The sequence below is a fragment of the Salmo salar genome, chromosome ssa19 (genome assembly GCF_905237065.1).
Source record: "Salmo salar chromosome ssa19, Ssal_v3.1, whole genome shotgun sequence".
Taxonomy (NCBI): Eukaryota; Metazoa; Chordata; class Actinopteri; order Salmoniformes; family Salmonidae; genus Salmo; species Salmo salar.
In genome coordinates, this window is record NC_059460.1 from 41913879 (window position 1) to 41932012 (window position 18134).

Here is an 18134-nt window from a genome sequence, read left to right on the forward strand (position 1 = left end):
GTTGTTGCCGGTGATGTCTGGTGAGGACCTGCCTTACAACAGGCCTACAAGCCCTCAGTCCAGCCTCTCTCAGCCTGTTGCGGACAATCTGAGCACTGATGGAGGGATTGTGCGTTCCTGGTGTAACTCGGGCAGTTGTTGTTGCCATCCTGTACCTGTCCTGCAGGTGTGATATTCGGATGTACCGATCCTGTGCAGGTGTTGTTACACATGGTCTGCCATTTCGAGGACAATCAGCTGTCCGTCCTGTCTCCCTGTAGCGCTGTCTTAGGCGTCTCACAGTACGGACATTGCAATTTATTGCCCTGGCGACATCTTCAGTCCTCATGCCTCCTTGCAGCATGCCTAAGGCACGTTCACGCAGATGAGCAGGGACCCTGGACATCTTTCTTTTGGTGTTTTTCAGAGTCAGTAGAAAGGCCTCTTTAGCGTCCTAAGCTTTCATAACTGTGACCTTAATTGCCTACCGTCGGTAAGCTGTTAGTGTCTTAACGACCGTTCCACAGGTGCATGTTCATTAATTGTTTATGGTTCATTGAACAAGCATGGGAAACAGTGTTTAAACCCTTCACAATGACGATCTGTGAAGTTATTTGGATTTTTACAAATGATCTTTGAAAGACAGGGTCCTGAAAAAGGGGCGTTTCTTTTTTTGCTGAGTTTAGTTGTAATTTTACAGTGCCTTCGGAAAGTACTCAGACCCCTTTACCTTTTCCACATTTTATTACATTACAGTCTTATTCTACAACGGATGAAATAGTTTTTTCCCATCAATCTACACACAATACCGCATAATGATAAAGCAAAACCAGGTTTAGGCCATCGGGTTCTTAGTCACCTCCCTGACAAAGGTCCTTCTCCCCCGATTACTCAGTTTGGCCGGGGGGCCAGCTCTAGGAAGAGTCTTGATGGTTCCAAACTTCTTCCATATAAGAATGATGGAGGCCACTGTGTTCTTGGGGACTTTCAATGCTGCAGAAATGTTTTGGTACCCTTCTCCAGATCTGTGCTTCGACACAATCCTGTCTCGGAACTCTTCGGACAATTCCTTTGACCTCATGGCATGGTTTTGCTCTGACAAAAACCTTATTTAGACAGGTGTGTGCCTTTCCAAATCATGTCCAATTATTTGAATTTACCACAGGTGGACTCCAATCAAGTTGTAGAAACATCAAGGATGATCAATGGAAACAGGATGCACCCGAGCTCAATTTTGAGTCTCATAGCAAATGGTCTGAATAATTATGTAAATTAGGGATTTATGTTTGAAATTTTGTATACATTTGCAAAATGTTGTAAAAACCTGTTTTCACTTTGTCATTATGGGGTATTGTGATGTCATTATGGGGTATTGTGTGTAGATTGATCAGGATTTTTTATTGATTTAATCAATTTCAGAATAAGGCTGTAATTTAACAAAATGTGGAAAAGGGGAAGGGGTCTGAATACTTGTGTTTTGTTAACGTGGGCTGTTCACTGAGGGGGTATGATAGAAAGGGTATCAATACAGAATACGGTATTAGACAACCAACTAACTGAGTCATGAGAACATCCAGATAAATGATTTACCATTGGATAATATATTCTGGTACATTTGGCATCTCATCTGAGAAGTCGGCAGGAATTCCTGTTCCATTCTGACTAATAGGCCTGTTTCAGACAGTCAATGCGTAGCTGTGTTGGTCAATGGACCGAGGGGGGAATGTTACAGGAAATACACTCCCACACACAGACAGGTCTGAGTGCGTATGTGATGTACTATGTGATGTACTATGCCAAGATGTGCGTGTGTGTACGCCTGGTGGTTGCCAAGGTGATGTCTATCAGACTAGGACAGGCACCACACAGTGTGAGAGAGAGGAATGTGACATCTATCAGACTAGGACAGGTACCACAGTGAGAGAGGAAGGTGATATCAGAATAGGACAGGTACCACAGTGAGAGAGGAAGGTGATCTATCAGACTAGGACAGGTACCACAGTGAGAGAGACGATGGTGACATCTATCAGAATAGGACAGGTACCACAGTGAGAGAGGAAGGTGACATCTATCAGACTAGGACAGGTACCACAGTGAGAGAGACGATGGTGACATCTATCAGACTAGGACAGGTACCACAGTGAGAGAGACGATGGTGACATCTATAAGAATAGGACAGGTACCACAGTGAGAGAGGAAGGTGACATCTATCAGAATAGGACAGGTACCACAGTGAGAGAGGAAGGTGACATCTTTCAGAATAGGACAGGTACCACAGTGAGAGCGAGGAAGGTGACATCTTTCAGAATAGGACAGGTACCACAGTGAGAGCGAGGAAGGTGATATCTATCAGACTAGGACAGGTACCACAGTGAGAGAGACGATGGTGACATCTATCAGAATAGGACAGGTACCACAGTGAGAGAGACGATGGTGACATCTATCAGAATAGGACAGGTACCACACAGTGAGAGTGAGGAAGGTGATATCTATCAGAATAGGACAGGTACCACAGTGAAAGAGAGGGTCATATCTATCAGAATAGGACAGGTACCACAGTGAGAGCGAGGAAGGTGACATCTTTCAGAATAGGACAGGTACCACCGTGAGAGAGGAAGGTGATATCTATCAGACTAGGACAGGTACCACAGTGAGAGAGGAAGGTGATATCTATCAGAATAGGACAGGTACCACAGTGAGAGAGGAAGGTGATATCTATCAGAATAGGACAGGTACCACAGTGAGAGAGGAAGGTGATATCTATCAGAATAGGACAGGTACCACAGTGAGAGAGGAAGGTGATATCTATCAGACTAGGACAGGTACCACAGTGAGAGAGGAATGTGACATCTATCAGAATAGGACAGGTACCACAGTGAGAGAGACGATGGTGACATCTATCAGACTAGGACAGGTACCACAGTGAGAGAGGAAGGTGATATCAATCGGACTAGGACAGGTACCACAGTGAGAGAGGAAGGTGACATCTATCAGACTAGGACAGGTACAACAGTGAGAGAGGAAGGTGACATCTATCAGACTAGGACAGGTACCACAGTGAGAGAGACGATGGTGACATCTATCAGAATAGGACAGGTACCACAGTGAGAGAGACGATGGTGACATCTATCAGAATAGGACAGGTACCACACAGTGAGAGTGAGGAAGGTGATATCTATCAGAATAGGACAGGTACCACAGTGAAAGAGAGGGTCATATCTATCAGAATAGGACAGGTACCACAGTGAGAGCGAGGAAGGTGACATCTTTCAGAATAGGACAGGTACCACAGTGAGAGAGGAAGATGTTTATCAGACTAGGACAGGTACCACAGTGAGAGAGGAAGATGTTTATCAGACTAGGACGGGTACCACAGTGAGAGAGGAAGGTGATCTATCAGACTAGGATGGGTACCACAGTGAGAGAGAGGGTCATGTCTATCAGACTAGGACAGGTACCACAGTGAGAGCGAGGAAGGTGACATCTTTCAGAATAGGACAGGTACCACAGTGAGAGAAAGGAAGGTGTTTATCAGACAAGGACAGGTACCACAGTGAGAGAGAGGAAGGTGTTTATCAGACTAGGACAGGTCCCACAGTGAGAGAGAGGGTCATGTCTATCAGACTAGGACAGGTACCACCGTGAGAGAGGAAGGTGATATCTCAGTAGGTTGGAATGACAGCTAGACACACAATCAATATGCAAACATACACGCCTCTATACAAACATTCCAACATCTACATGCAAAAACATCAACAAGTGCTTTTTGCTTCCTGCTTTCCAGCACGTAAATTTCATTGACCTGCAAGTGATCCTGCCAGTCAGGTTGTATCCAGGACAGGCAGGTATAACAGTAAGATAACAGTCAGAGATCCTACCAGCCAGGTTGTATCCAGGACAGGCAGGTACAACCGCAGGATAACAGTCAGAGATCCTACCAGCCAGGTTGTATCCAGGGTCAAACACAGGCTTGGATGAGATCTTTAAAGGTCAGGGCCCTTAGCAAGGCTCACAAAATCCATTAAGACCCAAGGACCTGAACTTTGAACTACTCCCCTCTGGGTGCAGGTTATTTCTGCCCCAGCAGAAATAACAGAACTAGACAATCCTTTATACCAGGTGTGATACGACTCCTAAACAGCTGGGGTTAATGTTCCTATCTACCCAGTAAGGCCAGCAGGCTGGTCTTCTTTCATCGATATATGCTGTATGTAACTGTTAGGATTTTTTTATTGTCCATTTGTTGTCTACTGTATTTTAATGCCATTTTAATCGTGTACATGATACGGCAACAACGAACCAAGTCAGTAAAGTAAAGGCAGGTACAACAGTACGTGCACAGTGCACGTCCTAAGGGTTCACCCATGAACTGGATTCAGCATACGCACTAGCCCATTGAGCCAATCAGCTGGAGGCAAGTCAGCTCTGCTCTCATTGGACACAGAAGAGTTCAACCTTCATCAAGTGAAGTGCAGTCTGGTGATAAGTGAGCAATAGAAGACTGTGTAGGTGTGTGTTATGACATCATGCAAATGTACTAAAGGAGGAAAGGTTTACCAGCACTGACGTTGCTGATAGCGTATCTTTTGAAGAAGGTTGATAGTGATACATTTGCGGCCAAATATATTGACACCTTTCACTTTCCTTAAATAATTCCCAATTTTTTCTAAAATAAATTGAATTTGACAAACACTTCTGGTCTCTACACGTTCTTTTGGATTTTCCAAACTGCAGAATCAAATATTTTTTTGGGGGGGTTGCACAGCCTTTGGCCAAGATAACTGCCAACAAATGTTTCTTGTAGCTTGCTGCACCTTTCTACTGACAATCTGGCCCACTCTTCAGCAGCAAACTGCTGTAATTCATTAACGCTTGAGGGGTTCCCTCCACCAAAAGCTGTTTTCAGATCTTGCCAGAGCATAATTTGTAAATCGGGAGGTGCCAGAACAAAAAGTGAGCGTGAGAGGGGTGACCTGGGAGGCTCTGAGGTCATGAGAGGAGGGTGACCTAGGAAGTTCTGAGGTACTGGAACGCATGAGAAAAAAACTACGTTGCATGCATATCATCACATTTGCATATTGGCATAGAGCAGTAGAGTAAAGAGAGGCACCGACAGAAGTTGCACACATGGGGAAACATTTTAGTAGCCTAGGTTCTAGGAAAAATGTGGCCTTTCATAAAAGCATTTAATGCAATTCATCAATTTACATGACTGGAGACTTTGGCAGAATCTTTTTAAATACCTCACAAATGATCGTTATGACAGGCTACTTTGACAAACTGAGACCAATAAAAATGACCTTGTCTTGAATCCATCAATAGCCCAGGCCTAGGTGTGTGGAGACACATACAGTTGAAGTCGGAAGTTTACATACAGTTAGGTTGGAGTCATTAAAACTTGTTTTTCAATCACTCGACAAATTTCTTGTTAATAAACTATAGTTTTGGCAAGTTGGTTAGGACATCTACTTTGTGCATGACACAAGTAATATTTCCAACAATTGTTTACAGACAGATTATTTCACTTATAGTTCACTGTATCACAATTCCAGTGGGTCAGAAGTTTACATACACTAAGTTGACTATGCCTTTAAACAGCTTGGAAAATTCCAGAAAATGATGTCATGGCTTTAAAAGCTTCTGATAGGCTAATTGACACCATTTGAGTCAATTGGAGGTGTACCTGTGGATGTATTTCAAGGCCTACCTTCAAAATCAGTGCCTCTTTGCTTGACATCATGGGAAAATCAAAAGAAATCAGCCAAGACCTCTGTACAAACAATAGTACGCAAGTATAAACACCATAGGACCACGCAGTCGTCATACCGCTCAGTAAGGAGACACGTTCTGTCTCCTAGAGATTAACATACTTTGGTGCGAAAAGTGCAAATTAATCCCAGAACAACAGCAAAGGACCTTGTGGAGATGCTGGAGGAAACAGGTACAAAAGAATCTATATCCACAGTAAAACGAGTCCTATATCGATATAACCTGAAAGGCCGCTCAGCAAGGAAGAAGCCACTGCTCCAAAACCGCCATAAAAAAGCCAGACTACGGGTTGAACTGCACATGGGGACAAAGATCGTACTTTTTGGAGAAATGTCCTCTGGTCTGATGAAACAAAAATAGAACTGTTTGGCCATAATGACCATTGTTATGTTTGGAGGAAAAAGGGGGAGGCTTGCAAGCCAAAGAACACCATCCCAACCGTGAAGCACGGAGGTGGTAGCATCATGTGGGGGTGCTTTGCTGCAGGAGGGACTGGTGCACTTCACAAAATAGATGGCATCATGAGGGAGGAAAATTATGTGGATATATTGAAGCGTCTCAAGACATCAGTCAGGAAGTTAAAGCTTGGTCGCAAATGGGTCTTCCAAACGGACAATGACCCCAAGCAAAACTCTGTTTTCCCGCGATTGTATTTTAAATATTGCAAAAGGCCTGTTGTCTGCATGCGGTTTGTTTACTGACAGATTTGCAGCGCGTTCCCGACTGTAGACTATGCCTGGTTATTGGGCTACATCCACAGCTAGGCTAGAAATAAAAACATATATACACTACCGTTCAAAAAGGTTGGGGTCACTTAGAAATATCCTTGTTTTTGAAAGAAAAGCAACATTTTTCTCCATTAAAATAACATCAAATTGATCAGGAATACAGTGTAGACATTGTTAATGTTGTAAATGACTATTGTAGCTGGAAACAGCAGATTTTTTTATGGAATATCTACATAGAAGTACAGAGGCCCATTATCAGCAACCATCACTGGCTCTAAACAGAATAGAAAGAGGAGTGGGAGGCCCCGGTACACAACTGAGCAAGAGGACAAATACATTAGTGTCTAGTTTAAGAAACAGACGCCTCACAAGTCCTTAACTGGCAGCTTCATTAAACAGTACCCGCAAAACACCAGTCTCAACGTCAACAGTGAAGAGGCGACTCCAGGATGCTGGCCTTCTAGGCAGAGTTCCTCTGTCCAGCGTCTGTGTTCTTTTGCCCATCTTAATCTTTTATTTTTATTGGCCAGTCTAAGATATGGCTTTTTCTTTGCAACTCTGTCTAGAAGGCCAGCATCCTGCAGGTTTTGAGCTTCAAGTTCCTTGGCGTCCACATCACCAACAAACTAACATGGCCCAAGCACACCAAGACAGTCGTGAAGAGGGCACGACAAAACCTATTCCCCCACAGGAACTGAAAAGATTTGGCATGGGTCCTCAGATCCTCAAAAGGTTTTACAGCTGCACCATCGAAAGCATCCTGACGGGTTGCATCACTGCCTGGTATGGCAACTGCTCGGGCTCTGACCGCAAGGCACTAAAGAGGGTAGTGCGTACGGCCCAATACATCACCGGGGCCAAGCTTCCTGCCATCCAGGACCTGCAAGGTCTACACCTGTTGTATTCGGTGCATGTGACAAATAACATTTGATTTTAGATTAAAAAAAGAGAAAACCCAACCAACCCACAAACAATTTCAGGAAAAAGGCAAGGTGAGACCGCCATTATAAAATGTTGGGAATTCGGTTAGGATTCAACTCCTCCTATCATATGAACTCACATAAGAAGTTACTTTTTTTTGGAAATGCAGGAAATTCATTTTAAAACTACGAAAATCTTCTCTGCCAACAAGAAGGATGTGAACAGTTTGGGGTTTACCTGGGTTGCAAGATTGGGGTTTGTTACTATGCAGATAAATTACAATATCCATCTGGACCTTTTCCACCTAGGACATGTATGGATCCAGACCATCTCAAAAAGTACTGCAGTACCCCTGCTATTGGTCTACAACAAATTAATAAATAGTACTGCTGTACCCCTGCTATAGGTCTACAACACATTAATAAATAGTACTGCTGTACCCCTGCTATAGGTCTACAACACATTAATAAATAGTACGGCTGTACCCCTGCTATAGGTCTACATAACATTAATAAATAGTACTGCAGTACCCCTGCTATAGGTCTACAACACATTAATAAATAGTACGGCTGTACCCCTGCTATAGGTCTACAACACATTAATAAATAGTACTGCTGTACCCCTGCTATAGGTCTACAACACATTAATAAATAGTACTGCTGTACCCCTGCTATAGGCCTACAACACATTAATAAATAGTACTCTAGTACCCCTGCTATAGGACTACAACACATTAATAAATAGTACGGCTGTAACCCTGCTATAGGTCTACAACACATTAATAAATAGTACTGGAATACCCCTGCTATAGGTCTACAACACATTAATAAATAGTACTGGAATACCCCTGCTATAGGTCTACAACACATTAATAAATAGTACTGGAATACCCCTGCTATAGGACTACAACACATTAATAAATAGTACTGCTGTACCCCTGCTATAGGTCTACAACACATGAATAAATAGTACTGGAATACCCCTGCTATAGGTATACAACACATTAATAAATAGTACTGGAATACCCCTGCTATAGGTCTACAACACATTAATAAATAGTACTGGAATACCCCTGCTATAGGTCTACAACACATTAATAAATAGTACTGGAATACCCCTGCTATAGGTCTACAACACATTAATAAATAGTACTGGAATACCCCTGCTATAGGTCTACAACACATTAATAAATAGTACTGGAATACCCCTGCTATAGGACTACAACACATTAATAAATAGTACTGGAATACCCCTGCTATAGGTCTACAACACATTAATAAATAGTACTGGAATACCCCTGCTATAGGTCTACAACACATTAATAAATAGTACTGGAATACCCCTGCTATAGGTCTACAACACATTAATAAATAGTACTGCTGTACCCCTGCTATAGGTCTACAACACATTAATAAATAGTACTCTAGTACCCCTGCTATAGGACTACAACACATTAATAAATAGTACTGCTGTACCCCTGCTATAGGTCTACAACACATTAATAAATAGTACTCTAGTACCCCTGCTATAGGACTACAACACATTAATAAATAGTACTGCTGTACCCCTGCTATAGGACTACAACACATTCATAAATAGTACTCTAGTACCCCTGTTATAGGACTACAACACATTAATAAATAGTACTCTAGTACCCCTGCTATAGGACTACAACACATTAATAAATAGTACTGGAATACCCCTGCTATAGGTCTACAACACATTAATAAATAGTACTGGAATACCCCTGCTATAGGACTACAACACATTAATAAATAGTACTCTAGTACACCTGCTATAGGTCTACAACACATTAATAAATAGTACTCTAGTACCCCTGCTATAGGTCTACAACACATTAATAAATAGTACTGGAATACCCCTGCTATAGGTCTACAACACATTAATAAATAGTACTGGAATACCCCTGCTATAGGACTACAACACATGAATAAATAGTACTGGAATACCCCTGCTATAGGACTACAACACATTAATAAATAGTACTGGAATACCCCTGCTATAGGTCTACAACACATTAATAAATAGTACTGCTGTACCCCTGCTATAGGTCTACAACACATTAATAAATAGTACTGCTGTACCCCTGCCATAGGACTACAACACATTAATAAATAGTACTGCAGTAACCCTGCTATAGGTCTACAACACATTAATAAATAGTACTGGAATACCCCTGCTATAGGTCTACAACACATTAATAACTAGTACTGGAATACCCCTGCTATAGGTCTACAACACATTCATAAATAGTACTGGAATACCCCTGCTATAGGACTACAACACATTAATAAATAGTACTGGAATACCCCTGCTATAGGACTACAACACATTAATAAATAGTACGGCTGTAACCCTGCTATAGGTCTACAACACATTAATAAATAGTACTGGAATACCCCTGCTATAGGACTACAACACATTAATAAATAGTACTGGAATACCCCTGCTATAGGTCTACAACACATTAATAAATAGTACTGGAATACCCCTGCTATAGGTCTACAACACATTAATAAATAGTACTGGAATACCCCTGCTATAGGTCTACAACACATTAATAAATAGTACTGGAATACCCCTGCTATAGGACTACAACACATTAATAAATAGTACTGCTGTACCCCTGCTATAGGTCTACAACACATTAATAAATAGTACTGCTGTACCCCTGCTATAGGTCTACAACACATTAATAAATAGTACTGCTGTACCCCTGCTATAGGTCTACAACACATTAATAAATAGTACTGCTGTACCCCTGCTATAGGTCTACAACACATTAATAAATAGTACTCTAGTACCCCTGCTATAGGACTACAACACATTAATAAATAGTACTGCTGTACCCCTGCTATAGGACTACAACACATGAATAAATAGTACTGGAATACCCCTGCTATAGGACTACAACACATTAATAAATAGTACTCTAGTACCCCTGTTATAGGACTACAACACATTAATAAATAGTACTCTAGTACCCCTGCTATAGGACTACAACACATTAATAAATAGTACTGGAATACCCCTGCTATAGGACTACAACACATGAATAAATAGTACTGGAATACCCCTGCTATAGGACTACAACACATGAATAAATAGTACTGGAATACCCCTGCTATAGGTCTACAACACATGAATAAATAGTACTGGAATACCCCTGCTATAGGACTACAACACATTAATAAATAGTACTGGAATACCCCTGCTATAGGTCTACAACACATTAATAAATAGTACTGCTGTACCCCTGCTATAGGTCTACAACACATTAATAAATAGTACTGCTGTACCCCTGCTATAGATCTACAACACATTAATAAATAGTACTGCTGTACCCCTGCTATAGGACTACAACACATTCATAAATAGTACTGCCTTATTCTAAAATGGATTAATTACAAGAAAATCCTCAGCAATCTACACACAATACCCCATAATGACAAAGCAAAAACAAGTTCAGACATTTTTGCAAATGTATAAAAAAAAAACGGAAAAACCTTATTTACACAAGTATTCAGACCCTTCACTATGAGATTCGAAATTGAGCTCAGGTGCATGCTGTTTCCATTGATCATCCTAGAGATGTTTCTACAACTTGATTGGAGTCCACCTGTGGTAAATTAAATTGGTTGGACATGATTTGGAAATGTCAGAGCAAAAAACCAAGCCATGAGGTCGAAGGAATTATCTGTAGAGGTACGAGACAGGATTGTGTTGAGGCACAAATCTGGGGAAGGTTACCAAAAAATATGTGCAGCATTGAAGGTCCCCAAGAGCACAGTGGCCTCCATCATTCTTAAATGGAAGAAGTTTGGAACCACCAAGACTCTTCCTAGAGCTGGCCCCCCTGGCCAAACTGAGCAATTGGGGGAGAAGGGCCTTGGTCAAGGAGGGGACCAAGAACCCAATGGTCACTCTGACAGAGCTCTAGAGTGCCTCTGTGGAGATGGGAGAACCTTCCAGGACAACCATCTCTGCTGCACTCCACCAATCAGGCCTTTATGCTAGAGAGCCAAACGGAAGCCCCTCCTCAGTAAAAGGCGCATAACAGCCCACTTGGAGTTTGCCAAAAGTCACCTAAAGACTCTCAGACAATGAGAAACAAGATTCTCTGGTCCGATGAAAACAAGATTGAACTCTTTGACCTGAATACCAAGCATCATGTTTGGAGGAAACCTGGCACCATCCCTACGGCGAAGCATGGTGGTGGCAGCATCATGCTGTGGGGAAGTTTTTCAGTGGCAGGGACTGGGAGACTAGTCAGGATTGATGGAAAGAGCGCTCAGGACCTCAGACTGGGGTGAAGTTTCACCTTCCAACAGGACAAAGACCCTAAGCACACAGCCAAGACAATGCAGGAGTGGCTTCGAGACAGGTCTCTGAATGTCCTTGAGTGGCCCAGCCAGAGCCCGGATTTGAACCCGATCGCACATCTCTGGAGAGACCTGAAAATAGCTGTGCAGCAACGCTCCCCATCCAACCTGACAGAGCTTGAGAGGATCTGAGAAGAATGGGAGAAACTCCCCAAATACAGGTGTGCCAAGCTTGTCGCATCATACCTAAGAAGACTCAAGGCTGTAATCGCTGTCAAAGGTTCTTCAACAAAGTACTGAGTAAAAGGTCTGAATACTTATGTAAATTTGATATCAGTTTTCTTGAATATATATGAATTTTGAATAATAATAATACATCTAATTTTGAATAAATTCGCAAAAATGTCTAAAAACCTGTTTTTGCTTCGTTATCATGTGTTGATTGATGAGGGGGGAAAACTATTTAATCAATAATACAATAACGCTGTAACGTAACAAAATGTGAAAAAAGGAGTCTGAATACTTTCCCAAAGGCACTGTGTATGATGGTTTCACACGTATATTTAAATATAATTGAATGTATCTCTATGCTTTTACCTTTAGGGCTAGAATCAAGCCGTATCGCGGAAGATCCGCGTTATAGCACAATTGAAATTTAAAAGGTAAATTCCCGATCGACAAGTCGACATAAACAGATTGAATCTAGGCTTTAAATGCACTGTGAGAGGATAGTATTACTTACCATGTCATTGCTAAGAACTGTAGAATGCAGAAGATGATGGCCAGTCCCTTCTTTTGCCACTACAGAGTACAGAGACAGAACGAATCTCATGTCTTTTGTCAAACAGCTGTGTTGTAGATTTGTTATAGTGCATACGGCAGCGTTTCCCAAACTCGGTCCTGGGGACCCCAAAAGGGTACAAGTTTGGGGTTTTGCCCTAGCACTACACAGCTGATTTAAATAATCAACTCATCATCAAGCTTTGATTATTTGAATCAGCTGTGTATTGTTAGGGCAAAAAACAAAACATGCACCTCTTGGGGTTCCCAAGACTGAGTTTTGGAAACGCTGGGTTAGGGTCACAATGTAGGCTACTGAACTGTTTAGAGGCTTTCAGATACTTACCCAGAAAACTGCACAAAGAGTCAAAATGAGACAGAGCTGGAGGCAGAAAGAGAAAAACATAAGTAAACCTTCCGAATATTGATTAAATGAACGTATTATCTATTCTACTGTCATTAACGCATATTTGATTCATGTGTAATCTACTGTGAGGGATTTACTTCAGATCACCACTCAGCTTTGTGTGTTTTGACTTGCCCTAACAGCAGATCAACCTTAAAGAGTAACTGACCCTAACAAACAACTTTTCGTTTAGAAAACAGCCTATTTGACATTGATATGAGTCAAACATTTATTCTACTGCCAAAATTGACTACGAACTGTAAATAGGATAATTTTGGTCATAAAGTCAGTCTCGTCCAAAACAGAGTTTTGTGAGAATTGTAGTCATGTCCGCATTAGAACGCAAATGAAGTTTTGTTTCAATCCTGCCCACATGTCCACAGCTGGCCGCATATAAGTAATCATCAATTGTGCAACTGCACGCAACCTGATCGTAATACCTGTGGAAAATTTTGGTCAACTATGGATATCCCAATGGGGCTAGTTAGGGACCATTTGTAAATTACACAATATACATGGGACATTATGTTGAAATTCAAATATCTCCAAATTTTAACGACATAAAAACCTCAAACCAACTATACATTGTAGAAATTGATATACAAGTGTTTAAAGCATTTAATTACAAAACTAAAAAGGTGTGGAACATGAAAATACTGTGTCATTTAAAATTGTGTAATTTATAGCCCCGGAGATGGGCTATCAAAAGTCAAACTAACTTTGCCACGGTCGTACACTAGCCGGCTGAAGCGAATTGGCTAAATAATTTGGCTAACTCTTCCCACCTGCGAACACGCACGAGACACCCACATCAAACCACACCCTGAAACCAACTCACGTTTGAAATCTGACATGGCTGCTAGCATTTCTTAAATCAACCAAATCTAAAAAGGAGGACACATCGTTAAGTTGTCGTTTAAAATGTTTAGACTTTTTCAGTCATGGAAAAACTAGTGTCTGTCCTAAACTAGTGACAGACTATCCCTTAAGAACAGAAGTATCATGGAACACTGAGTAAACCAGTGTCTTAAAGGGGATATGCATCCAACACGCATCATACTGTGACACTTTGTGTTTTCAAAGTTGAAAACTTTATTTTGGGGGGGGGTGCAAAAACATACGTTTGCGCGCCTATTTTGAAAGTGGGGATGCAGCTGCTCTGTTTGCTGATATCGGCAGGCTTAGGGGCAGCTGTATAGAAAAAGAACTGACTAAACCTAAGCCTTAACTGTCGTAGTACTCATTTTACTCTTATCCAGAGTGACTTACAGTTAGTGCATTCATCTTAAGGTCGCTAGGTGAGACAAATCACTTATCATCACAGTCGTAGTAAATAAAACCTTTCCACAATAAAGCAGCTGTCAGCAAAGTCCGCCGTAGTGCGAAAAGGTGCTGTGGGATTACTTACAATGATCGTTGTATGCGGTTGTTTAACTTAACATTAGTTGACTAGGACATCTGTGTATGTCCTTTTTTTTTAATGTCAATCTCATGTCAATTTTATTATTTTATTTAACATTTATTTAAACTAGGCAAGTCAGTTAAGAACAAATTCTTATTTTACAATGACGGCCTACCTCCGGCCAAACCCCGACGACGATGGGCCAATTGTGCGCCGCCCTATGGGACTCCCAATCACGACCGGATGTGATACCGCCTGGATTCGAACCAGGGACTGTAGTATCGCCTCCTGCACTGAGATGCAGTGCCTTAGACCACTGCGCCACTCGGGAGCAGTGGAAGCAGAAGCTAGGCTATTTAATAGAAGAGTACGTGGATGTGCAGTAGGTAGTTAGTTACCAGCACAACACAGGTGGCTATCAGTCTGGTCGGTTCAAACATTCTCTTCAGCTGCTTCACGGGTCCCATCAGGAAACAGGTGCTGAAGACAGATAAAGGAAAACACACTGGTTACAACATAGAAATAATGCCAAATGTATTCTAGATTTCTATGGGTTACACTTTCAATAGACAACATACTGATCACACAGGCCCAGAGAAACAAACAACGTTTTTTATTTACAGAAAATAAACGCATGATGATAGAGACCTTTAAAGGGGCAATCTGGGATTCAAACAAACCCACCCCACCACTTTTTCAGTAAACAGTTGAGGGACGGGGCTGGAGAAATTTAACCACTCGCAAATATATAGACAGTGCAATTATTGCAAGGACTAACCATCCATGACATCAAGATTATCGTTTGAATCTTGTTTTGAAGCTAAACAGTGTTTGTTTACAATCCCATTGTTTACAAACAATGGAGTACACAATCTTATATTTGGGGTAGTGATGGAGTAAGTAAGACCGTTGAACTAAGCTCATGAGTAATTTAGAATATATTCTTCAAGAATCAAATGGCTATAGATCCCTCACTTGAGTCAATAAATAGATGTAACAATCACTGAATGCTCCTTTAAAACAGAAAATAAATGCTATTTACATAATTGACAAGCAGAACAAATGCATTCTCATTTCAACAGTATGAATAGATGTTCTGTGGCGGGCTATATAATAAGCCATCTATTATTGGCTACAGCTTGTAGGGACATTACATGGAACACAGTCACATTTAAACCCACGTACAACAATCCCAGTCATCGGTATCATTTGTTAAGCACCCGCCATTTTCATTTCCAGCTCTGATGGAACGATTGTTTGGACGCATCTGTCATCTTTATCAATTCATTACTTCCTCCCCCTTTTTCTCTGCCCCCCAGCTCTAGAGAGATGCATCCACCTGACCTACGACCCTGCTTTCACACAAAGACCCTGGAGAGATGCATCCACCTGACCTACGACCCCGCTTTCACACAAAGACCCTGGAGAGATGCATCCACCCAACCTACGAACCTGCTTTCACACAAAGACCCTGGAGAGATGCATCCACCTGACCTACCAAGACCTATGCATCCACCCAACCTACGAACCTGCTTTCACACAAAGACCCTGGAGAGATGCATCCACCCAACCTACGAACCTGCTTTCACACAAAGACCCTGGAGAGATGCATCCACCCAACCTACGAACCTGCTTTCACACAAAGACCCTGGAGAGATGCATCCACCCAACCTACGAACCTGCTTTCACACAAAGACCCTGGAGAGATGCATCCACCTGACCTACGACCCCGCTTTCACACAAAGACCCTGGAGAGATGCATCCACCCAACCTACGAACCTGCTTTCACACAAAGACCCTGGAGAGATGCATCCACCTGACCTACGACCCCGCTTTCACACAAAGACCCTGGAGAGATGCATCCACCTGACCTACGACCTGCCTGCCACCTCTCCATCTAGCCCCAGCCGACTGAGTGCGTCATCTTCATCTTGAGGGCGCTGTGTGTCAGTGTGTGTGTGTGTGTGTGTGTGTGTGTGTGTGTGTGTGTGTGTGTGTGTGTGTGTGCCCGTGCATCTGAGAGGGCTGTGTGATTGCAGAGCATCACATCCGTCTATCTGTGACTGGTGACGCAAACGGGCTCTCAGGCAGCCACGGGGTGAAGTGGAGTGATGCTGAGGTAGAGGAGGGAGGAGAGGAGAATGGAGTGAAGCTGAGGGGGGAGAAGGGGCAGGTCATGAGGCAGGTCATGAGGTGATCAGGTCAGAATGAGACAGAAGAATGCCGTCTATCTGTGACTGGTGACGCGGGCAGGAAGCCTCTGACAGCCACAGGGTGAAGAAGTGAGGAGAGGAGAGGAAGGTGGAAGAGGGGGGAGAGAAGAGGAGTGGCGGAGCTGAGGGGAAGGAGAGGAAGTGGAGCGGAGCTGAGCTGAGGGGAAGGAGAGGCAGTGGAGCGGAGCTGAGGGGAAGGAGAGGCAGTGGAGCGGAGCTGAGGGGAAGGAGAGGAAGTGGAGCGGAGCTGAGGGGAAGGAGAGGAAGTGGAGCGGAGCTGAGGGGAAGGAGAGGAAGTGGAGCGGAGCTGAGGGGAAGGAGAGGAAGTGGAGCGGAGATGAGGGGAAGGAGAGGAAGTGGAGCGGAGATGAGGGGAAGGAGAGGATGTGGAGCGGAGCTGAGGGGACGATGTGGAGCGGAGCTGAGGGGAAGGAGAGGATGTGGAGCTGAGGGGAAGGAGAGGATGTGGAGCTGAGCTGGGGGGAGGATGTGGAGCTGAGCTGAGGGGAAGGAGAGGATGTGGAGCGGAGCTGAGGAGAAGGAGAGGATGTGGAGCGGAGCTGAGGGGACGATGTGGAGCGGAGCTGAGGGGACGATGTGGAGCGGAGCTGAGGGGACGATGTGGAGCGGAGCTGAGGGGACGATGTGGAGCGGAGCTGAGGGGAAGGAGAGGATGTGGAGCTGAGCTGTGGGAAGGAGAGGATGTGGAGCTGAGGTGGAAGGAGAGGATGTGGAGCTGAGTGTGGGGAAGGAGAGGATGTGGAGCTGAGCTGTGGGGAAGGAGAGGATGTGGAGCTGAGCTGTGGGAAGGAGAGGATGTGGAGCTGAGCTGTGGGGAAGGAGAGGATGTGGAGCTGAGCTGTGGGGAAGGAGAGGATGTGGAGCGGAGCTGTGGGGAAGGAGAGGATGTGGAGCGGAGCTGTGGGGAAGGAGAGGATGTGGAGCGGAGCTGTGGGGAAGGAGAGGATGTGGAGCGGAGCTGTGGGGAAGGAGAGGATGTGGAGCGGAGCTGTGGGGAAGGAGAGGATGTGGAGCGGAGCTGTGGGGAAGGAGAGGATGTGGAGCGGAGCTGTGGGGAAGGAGAGGATGTGGAGCGGAGCTGTGGGGAAGGAGAGGATGTGGAGCGGAGCTGTGGGGAAGGAGAGGGTGTGGAGCGGAGCTGTGGGGAAGGAGAGGCTGTGGAGCGGAGCTGTGGTGAAGGAGAGGCTGTGGAGCGGAGCTGTGGGGACGATGTGGAGCGGAGCTGAGGGGAAGGAGAGGATGTGGAGCTGAGGGGAAGGAGAGGATGTGGAGCTGAGGGGAAGGAGAGGAAGTGGAGCTGAGGGGACGGGGAGGATGTGGAGCTGAGGGGACGGGGAGGATGTGGAGCTGAGGGGACGGGGAGGATGTGGAGCTGAGGGGACGGGGAGGATGTGAAGCTGAGGGGACGGGGAGGATGTGGAGCTGAGGGGACGGGGAGGATGTGGAGCTGAGGGGACGGGGAGGATGTGGAGCTGAGGGGAAGGAGAGGATGTGGAGCTGAGGGGACGGGGAGGATGTGGAGCGGAGCTGAGGATGTGGAGCGGAGCTGTGGGGAAGGAGAGGATGTGGAGC

The 18134-nt window shown here is 44.0% G+C and overlaps 1 protein-coding gene across 1 annotated transcript in view; it reads right to left on the bottom strand.

Moving 5' to 3' along the window:
• sft2d1 (SFT2 domain containing 1) overlaps window positions 1-18134 on the bottom strand; it is a 43620-nt gene that overhangs the window by 10229 nt on the left and 15257 nt on the right. The window contains exons 4-6 of the mRNA XM_014158025.2: window positions 14727-14808; window positions 12867-12902; window positions 12483-12541 (exon numbers count right to left, since the gene is read on the bottom strand). Of these exons, the coding sequence (XP_014013500.1) occupies window positions 12483-12541; window positions 12867-12902; window positions 14727-14808 (177 nt within the window). The remainder of the gene's footprint in view (window positions 1-12482; window positions 12542-12866; window positions 12903-14726; window positions 14809-18134) is intronic.